The sequence below is a fragment of the Cupressus sempervirens genome, chromosome 1, assembly GCF_028749045.1.
Source record: "Cupressus sempervirens isolate cs-2001-9-10 chromosome 1, ASM2874904v1, whole genome shotgun sequence".
NCBI lineage: Eukaryota > Viridiplantae > Streptophyta > Pinopsida > Cupressales > Cupressaceae > Cupressus > Cupressus sempervirens.
Genome location: NC_143118.1, coordinates 740245019 through 740254951, shown reverse-complemented (window position 1 = coordinate 740254951; position 9933 = coordinate 740245019). Strand labels below are relative to the sequence as shown.

The following is a 9933-nucleotide window of genomic DNA, read 5'->3' as shown; positions in this document are numbered from 1 at the left end:
TATACATATATATATACATATGTGTATATATATATACATATGTGTATATATATATACATATGTGTATATATATATATACATATGTATATATATATATACATATGTATATATATATATATATGTATATATATATATATATATATATATATATATATATATATATAAAAGCTAAGAGATATCTTTCTTGAGGTGTCTATTTTCATAATCCCATAGTAATTGATTAGTGAGTTCCCTCTCATGATTGCACAATTAGAGCCCCAATTTAGGGGAGAACTCTTTATCAGAGATTTAGAGCTCATTTTGCAATTACACAGATTTTGGTAAGAAAAAATTGGAATTGGATCAAAAGAATTGTTGAAAGTTTTTTAGGGTTTGGATTTTCATGCATTCATAGATTGTCTCAAATTTTAGCTATGGTTTTGAGGTAGGGTTTGAAAACCCATTGTAGATTTTTTTTGAAAGATCTATCTACTAAGTGTCTTCTTGGGTGTTTGCATATTGCTTGTTAATATACTGTGTTGATTATTGGATAAGGAATTATGTTGTAGATTTTGAAGAAGAAAACTTATTAATCAAGAAAACATGAATGAGGAAAATTATCGAAAAACTGTAAAAAATTATTATGATTGTATTCTTTTAAAACTCTTTTACATAATATAGGGAATATTTGAACATTATTATTAGTGATTATTATTAGTGATTATTTAAGTTTAGTTAAACTCTTAGTTGCATATAAATGATTTTTAAGCCGAGAGGGTTTCTACATTAGTAGCAATCTTCAATGTAAACATTTTCCATTTTGAAAAAAAATTGACATTTATTTACATGTCAGAAAAACAAAATAGAAATAGACTAAATAATTATAATTAAAATTGTGAAAATTACATAAAGGAAATGGAAGTCTCAAATCATTTCCTCACATCTCTTAGACTCACATAAATATGCGATGATGAAAACTATGGGATTATGAAAATAGACACCTCAAGAAAGATATCTCTCAGCTTATATATATATATATATATATATATATATATATATATATATATATATATATATATATGAATGCATGCAAATTCAAACCCTAAAAAACTTTCAACAATTCTTTTTCTAAATTTTTCTTACCAAAATCTGTGTAATTGCAAAATTAGCTCTAAATCTCTGATAAAGAGTTCTCCCCTAAATTGGGGCTCTAATTGTGCAATCATGAGAGGGAACTCACTAATCAATTACTATTTATTACTTTATCACATTTTTCATAATTTGAATAATGAGTTTTGTCTATTTAATGAATGAGAGAGAGAGAGAGAGAGAGAGAGAGAGAGAGAGAGAGAGAGAGAGAGAGAGACCAAAGCCAAGATTAATTAGTATGTGTTATTATTACTTATTATTTTATTAAGCACAGGTAGATTTGAACCGAAGATCTCTTCAATAAGAGGCTCATAATTTACCATTGTGTCATAGGCTCTTGCCTAAAATATTTATTAATTTAATTAATAACAATATTTAGAGTTTATTATTAAAATAAAATTCCTAAATAATTATCATTAAATTCAATAAATATAACTACACCACAATTAGAACTATAACTTTATCTATAAATTTCATTTTTTTATATTTTATTTTGCTCCAGTTTATTAATTAGTGCAAGCACTAATTATAGAGTAGTTTACATTTTAAATTAATAATAATAATCAAAGGTCATCGTTTAAATGCAACTCTAATTCAATTATTATTAAATAAATAATTATAATAAGACAATATTAAATCTATAATATTTTAATCATCTCTTTGTCTGACTTCTCAAATTAGACTTTTAAATTAATACTTTTAAACTAAAGTACATATTTAATTAATTTTTAATTAATTAAATATCATCTTATTCTAATTTCTCTTAAACCAATTTTCTAAATTTAGGGTTCTAAATTAAAACATATGTTTAATTAGTTTTTTAATTAATTAAATATTCTCATGGTTTAATATTTTCTTTTTAATCAAATAATATTTAATTATATGATTAACCCAAATATTATTATTAAATCATTTACCAAATAAATCATAGAGCAAAATCCACATGAAAACAATATTACGAAAACAAACCAAAAATAAAAATCAAACAACATAGACAAAGATAAATTCACCAATTTTAAAAAGGGTGGAAAGTCAGTTATGAATCCTCTTGGAAAGATAGGTATTTAGGCTATGGCTAGAACTAGACCTAAACATTATCTCCCTATTCATACCATTGAGTTATTTTGATAGGGCATGCTTATCTTGGCAATTCAAGGAAGTCAATGCTTGGTACCTACATTTTGCATAAAAGATGGGCATGTACATGTATATAAATATATCTAAACTAAACAAACAAAGATAGGGAGTGGTACATCATGTAGATCTTGACTAGTCGGTGACTATGACTCCCTCCCTTAACTACATCAAACACAACAAACAAAAAGATAAAACATACAAACACACACAATACACATGCAAGTATGGGGTAAGTACCATAATAATTATAAGATAAACATCAAGTGCTCAGATAACATAATGCATCATTTTGATCAAGTAAAAACAAGTTTTTAAGGACCCAAAACCTTATTACAAAAGGACAGTCTCAGAAAAGATAGATCATTTAGAAACAAAAACAAAATATACCTCCAAAAATAAACACAAGAGGTCACAGACGGAACTGCTGAAAAAAATAGCAAAGAAACAACACTAGCAAAGCAAAAGGACAACACAAAAGAAAGAAAAATACTAGCTATGTGGCCTTAATTAGGTCCAGAGCCTGATCAACTTGCATCTGCATGTTTTCTACCATCGCCTTCACCTCATCCTTCTTGGCTATACCATTAGTCCTTTTAGAATGGGCCCTAGTGCATTTACTGGGGCCTTGGCTATCAACCACCAAAGGAGAGTCTTGGCCTTTATCCATGTCCAGTTTCTTCAGCAGGGTAGACACATTGTTAGCCATTTTCTTAATTAACTTCTCAAGGTTGGACATCTTGGCTTCCATCATTGTTATCCTGTCCTGATTTGCATTGAAGTCTCTGTTAATAGCCCTATTCTTAGCCTCCAGTTGTGGAACATAATGCATCATTATGAATAAGAAGTAATCATCATTAAAGCATCATCTGGCATTGCTATGAAATAAATTAGATTTATTAACTATGAATCATTAAAGCATCATTAATGAACCAGTAACCATAATCATTAAACAACACATGAAATATAGTCAACTAAGTAATCATTGTTGTTATATCTCTAGTCCAAGTTATCTAATAATATCCTTGAAACTAAAACATCCATGAAATAGGCATAAACATAGTTTGGTAAATATAATGAAAAACTAAACTATGTGTCTAGACTAGAATCATGCTATGCTAGCCATTTGGTCTTTACAAAAGAAAAATAAATCTAGGTAGCATAAATTATTTAATACTCATATAAATTTTGAAGACTTAAAGGAGGGCTCAAATTTTGATATGAGAAAGGATTTTAATTTTGAGTTAATCAGATTTTTTATGTGTCCAATTTTGTACTATCAATTAATGAAATGATCTATATAGGAGCTATCTAGAAGTCATTAGTTTTTATATTTTGTAGATCAAGGTTCTTATGTATAAACATCAAGAAAAGTTAATTCAAATTGAATAAAATAATAGAGTCAATACCATATAGATCATGTCACATCTTGTCTTGTTCTTTCATTTTCTAAATTCAACATCAAGAATATGTGGATGTTCAGTTGTAATTCATTTTGAATAATAGCTCATACTACATTTTTGTATTGATCTCATGGGTTTAGTAGTTTTTTGATATGGTGTGAGAGGATCATAAGGTTTTACATAAATATTATGATAAGTATGGGATGTTAATGGTAGATTAATTTTCTCTTACAAGGTAGGTGAATAGCTCATAGGTTATGGTGTCATATTTGTGAGTTGAATCTCAATGGAGAAAGTAGTAGTCACACTTGTACTTTGAATGGACATATATAGTTGCACAATAATACAACCTTTAATCAAGAGCTTTATATTTCATGTTATTTATATAGATCTGAAAGATTTTTCCTATACTTGACTTAGGAAATACTAGAGAAGAAAGATTTTATATCTTATGTTAATTTTGTTGTCTCTTAGTTATAAGAATCAAAGGTCACCATCTACATTAATGGGGATTCATGTTTGGATGTTATAAAGAAGGAAATACTAATTAATCGTAGGTATACCTACTTCAATCTTGTAGAATTCAAAGGGAAGAAAATTGTATTGTCTTGTTTGTTGGTCTTGTTCATCTATTTGGATATACTCATCATGATTTATATCATCCATCTATTTTCCACTTTTCAAAATGTATTTGAAACCCTATCAAATCAAGAGACTACACATTCTTTAAATAATATTTTAAAAAAATTATTCAGTGTATAATATCTTATTATTGAATTATTGTAAAAATGATTGCAGTTGGAAGATAAAAGACTTTTTCAAGCTTGTTTTCAAAAATTAGGTCCTCTAACATTGAAACAAGGATGCATATCAATGAATAACACGCAATAAATTCAAAACAACTCGTGCTATTTTTTTTAACTTATTATCTTTTATTCTAAATTGGTGAGAAATAAATTTTCATTCATTTAAACTCAACATGTAAATGAAAGAATAAAATATCTTTCATTTTTCCATTAACATAGGACAGTTGCATTCAAGTCCACATAATTTTATTTTTTTCAAGACTAAAAAAATTTATTTATATTAATAAAAAAATGTTTCAAAATTATCACACATTACATACAGTAATGAAGATATTATTATTAATATTCATATTATTTTAGCATATTACCATATATTAGGAATATAATAAATGAAATAGACCTTTGAAATTATGATGTGTATGGAAATGGTTAACGCGTTTTCTATTTTCAAATAATTGTATATTGATATTGAATAACATTATATTTATTTTAAAATAATATGTTTTACACTATGATACCTCCCCCCCCCCCCCTCTCTCTCTCTCTCTCTATCTCTCCTCCCCCCCAACACACACACACACACACACACATTGCCACATATTGGAAAACTTATTATATTTACAATGTATATAAGTAATTGCAATAAGTTTAATTTCTACACCAATCCATGTATATATAGTTTATATCGTATAGATTCATATATTAGTTATATAATTTACTTTATATATATATATAGGCTCTATGTGCATATAGTTTTATATTTTAGTTAAAACTCATATACAAATTTTTATGGATTTTAAATATAGTGCCCATTCATCTATAGACACATGTCTTTGTAGAGTTTTGATGTTTGGATTCTTTTTAGTCACCAAGATTCTTTGACACTCTTAATTTTTTAGTTCATTCAGTTACTTGGTTGTGTTATCCTTCTCTTTATTACTTTGGTTTATTTCATTTTTAAATTGATATTATCCTAATTGCTTGGGTGTTTGGTATTGTAAATTTTTCAAGTTAGTTTCTTATTGTCTTTTCTTTGTGTTCCATCATTCTTTTGTTTATTTATCCTCCCTCTATTTTAGGACTTTTTCTTCCTCCTCCTCAGTTGGTGTGCTTACATTACCATTCTATTCTTGCATTCTCTCATCCCAATGATTGATCAAATAGTCTAATCCAAAATGTTGATGATAAAAATCATATACACAATCAAATCCAAAAACAAATCATGTATCCTTATTACTATCAAAAGAGTTTATTATTATGAAATGAAACTTTTAAATTTTGTATATATTTGATTTAATTTATTCATATTTTTAGTTGGGAGATGTCTATTAAGACATTAAAAAAAGTGACAAGTTTTTGAAGAAATTGATAGCAACCAACAAGATGGTGGACTGACCCTGATGTACAAAAAGGCTGATAAAATAGCCAGAGGTAACCTCCCAATCAACTAACCAATACCAACTTTAAACTTTAGAAAACAATATATTTTTATAGCCAGCTTAACAATACTAGCAGTCTTTAAACTAATATGCCTAATAGACTGTTAAATAAACAACAACCTTAAAAAAAATTTTGGTGTAAGTCCCCTTAATCAACATAAACATAAGGACCCCGTGAGGAACCAAGTCCATAGGCGTAATCATAAACAAAACAAAAATAAGCAAAAGATAGGGCTAGTTGCCCTTTTCAAGCCCATGGTTGTCATCCTTCTTAGGTACATCCTTTTCCCCATCCTTTCCTTCTGCTTTAACCAATCCTTAGCCGAGAACCCATAGATGGATTTAGTGGTCTCAATGACTTTGCCTAGGTCCTTCTCCTCTTTGTCCAGCTATAGCAAATATAGAGTGGTGGCTATGGAGTGCATGACCTTGGTGGAAAACTCCACCAAGGTTTCAAACCTCTAGAAGATAGTAGTTTGGTTGTCAGCCAAGACCCTCATGGAATTCTCCATCCTTTCCAGTCTCACCTTGCTATGGCTATGCTTGCCCTTCTTCCTAACACATTTGGGGGTTTCCTTTATCAAGGAAGTAATATCTTCACCCCACTCCTAACTAGGGTAGCCTCGAGGGTGTTAGAGACATGGGAGGGACTTGTAGGGCTGGGGGTAGGATTTTTTTCCTAAGGCATTCCTTTTTAAAGCAATTTTGGCATCACTTTCAGTGAAGTTTGAGCTAGAATCATGTTGGGGGGTGTGGGGGAGGGGACTTAAATTTTTCCATCTTCTCGACTTCCTAGCATTTTTCAACCCTTCCTAGTGCCCAAATCCAACTCAATCAAACTTATTTTAATTGCAAGGTTAATTTTGACATCTAGGTTAGGGGTTTTCTTGAACTTTGTGTGGCTAGGGCCAGGGTCAAAGGAGGCTTGAGGGGTGATAGAGGCAAGAGGATTTACCAAAAGCGGTGGATTCAAGGGAAGATGATGGAAATAAAGTTTATTCATTAGTATGTAGTGGATGAAGTAGAAGGTTTTACCCTCCTCATGTTTCCTCCTAACCTTAAAAATACAATCCTCGAGCAAATGTAATAACAAAAACAAGAAGAAGATGTAGTCTGGATTCCTGAAATGATTTAGGATGGGAAAATTGTAGTAGTATAGTGCCTTGAAATGGTCGTCCAAGGTGATGTACCACATGATAGCATAGTAAATGACGTCCCAGGGCTTAGGAAATGTAGCCTGAGAAAACCCTCTATGCATTCTCACTGGTTCCTCCTTGCCTTTGAAGAATTTTGCATGCTAGCTTCCTCATTGACCTTAACTTGCCTCTCCCAAAAAAAATAACAAGTTAAATTGTTTACATTCAATAATAAAATAAAATTCAAAACATAATTATAATAAGATTTGTAATCTTACTATTAAATACATAGAATATTTGATGGATGGAGAGACATCTTCTTTTATTTGATAGTTTTGTGAACCCAATTTTGTGTGAGAATTTACTCCTTAGTGCATAACAGAGCATTGTTTAGGACGGCTGCAATTAGGAGATAGAACTTATGATTCCCAATAACAATAAAGAGGCATTCTTCTAGAAATGGAAATCTATTTAATGATAAGCCATCGCATCCTACTATCGCGGTACAAAAGAACCACTTCAACCATAGAAATAATTAAGTAATCTTATATTATCAGCTAAATAGAAATCTGAAACGTAAAGAGATAAAGAGTGGAATGGAATAAAACTAAAGCCGCCCCTTGCTGAGATATATACGATTTAGTTTGCTATTTAAACGTTACCGGGGAGAGAGCGAGTGGTGGGCGGAGGGGGCCGGCGTTAACTTTAATCAACAAACGTGTATTAGAATAACGGAGTGTCGGTAGTGGGCGACTTCAATGATGTTTCATCACATTTCTTTGCCAGGCGACATGTACAGTGTATATGTGCTTTATTCATCGAAAACGAGATCAATTTTTCCATTGCTTAGTTTCGTACGGTGTTCTCTGAAGACGGTCTTCCAAAGCTATCTTGTCAAAAGAGCTTGGTGAGTTGCTATGTCTGCTTTTTCGTTTCAAAAGGTTCGTCATTGCTTCGAAGAAATCTGCTTTTTCTTTTCTTATGTAGCTTGTTGGTTGGATTTATGTGCTGTGCTGAAACATCTGTAGATTATATTACTCTGGTTATTCGTAAGGATACATTAAAACTGGGTGTTAATGTTCGTTTTCAGGGATGGGCAGCGAGCGAGGATTTGGGACTGAGCTTGGGCAGCTGCTGTCCAGTAGCATTGGGCGAAACCTCAAACAAAACCGTCAATCACGAGGCTGGAGAAATATCAAATTTAAGCGACACCCAAATCAAGCTCACGGCTCAGGTACACTCGATCCTTGCAGTGACACACTCTAAAGATAAAAACATCTTCCCTTCACCTGGGTTGAGTAGAACTGGGAATATATCTTTCCAGATCTGCGGAGGCATCGAGGAGGAGGATGGGACTACAAATGGATCGGGAAAACAGCGGTCATCGCAGTACAAAGGAGTCCTCGCACAGCGAAACGGTCGGTGGGGTGCTCAGATCTACGAGAAACAGAGACGCGTGTGGATCGGCACATTCACAACCGAAGAAGACGCCGCACAATCTTACGACACCGCAGCCGTGAAGATCCGTGGTGAGAAAGCCATCACCAACTTTGGCCCTATTCAGTACGTTCACCCAAATGAGGCCTTTTTTCTAGGGCAGCATTCCACGGCGGAGATCATTGAAATGCTGAGAACACATAGCTACCGTGATGAGCTCCACAACTATTACAAGGGATCTCCAAATATGATGAAGCCTGAGGACCAGCGGAGGCACCTCTTTGAGAAGATTTTGACACCGAGTGATGTTGGAAAGCTGAACAGGCTGGTCATTCCGAGGCTCCATGCTCGGATGTGGCTCCCTCTTGAAGTTGTGTCTAGGTTAAATGGTGTCATTCTCCATTGCGAGGACAACGTGGGCAAAACGTGGAGGTTCAAGTATTCGTACTGGAGCAGTAGTAAGAGCTATGTGCTCACCAAGGGCTGGTGCCGTTACACAAAAGGTAAGTTCCTCAAGGCAGGAGATATTGTGTCCTTCGAATGCAGCACCAGTGGCTTAAGACAGCTTTACATCAGCTTCCGTCATAAGGCGCAGCAACGCTCCATTGTTAATCTCCCCGTTCAACGTCCATTTTTAGTAAACCATTTACCAAGCGATTCGGGCGCTGAGATGGGGGCTCGTGTTCAGGATGGATCAGTCAATGATTTGATCCCATTTACCTCTTTATCATCTGGATATGACTTCTACGGTTTTCAGTACTCTTCGGAGAAGAGAAACTCTAGGCCGCTTGAATTTCGAGATCTGCAAAGTAAAGATGTGTGTTCTTTTACATCTCCAGATTCTTCAAGTGTTACGGTGTTTGGAGTGGATCTGAGTCTATGAAGCTCTGTTACTGTTCGCCCACATTGAACAATTTTGCCTGTCCTGCGTGTGAAATGGTTTTAAGCTTTCGAGATCCTGGATAATTGAATATGCGGGAGCCCTAAGATTTGTACATTCTCCAGTCAAGGTCAGTAAGAATTGCTATTGCCGATTTTCCTTTAATTAATAGCTGCGAAAAGATAATCCAGTAACTGGTCTGGAATGCGAAATCTTTTTCTACTGTCTTTTCCAATGTTTTTCCTACCATTGGCTTAAAAATTCGCTTTACAAAAGTTCCCGCTTTTGTAATTTAAACAACTATCCCTAAATAGCATAGATCACTTTGTTAGGTTGAGCTTGGCTACACCTGTACTTGAACAGTTATTTATGGTATTTATTTTACGTATTTTAGTTATTGCATTGACTGTTCTCCACAAATTGCAACAGTCATCATGAGCGAGCGCCACATTAATAGTATTCAGAAGCAATTTATATACATTGAGACGATTTCTCTAGACGGTATTTGATTAAAATTTCAATAAAAGTACTATAGGTGCCAACACATATTAATTAAAAAGGTAAATAAAT

The 9933-nt window shown here is 32.7% G+C and overlaps 1 protein-coding gene across 1 annotated transcript; it reads left to right on the top strand.

Annotated features, from left to right (window-relative positions):
- The first annotated feature begins 8049 nt into the window (after positions 1 to 8049).
- Positions 8050 to 9366, top strand: LOC149580040 (AP2/ERF and B3 domain-containing transcription repressor RAV2-like). Its single transcript, XM_089803187.1, has one exon. It carries the CDS (start codon positions 8050 to 8052, stop codon positions 9364 to 9366), a length of 1317 nt encoding a protein of 438 aa, XP_089659313.1.
- The last annotated feature ends 567 nt before the right edge of the window (positions 9367 to 9933 follow it).

Coding starts and splice junctions, on each gene's coding strand:
- LOC149580040 (XM_089803187.1), top strand. CDS start 8,050: ATGTGCTGTGCTGAAACATCTGTAGATTATATTACTCTGGTTATTCGT.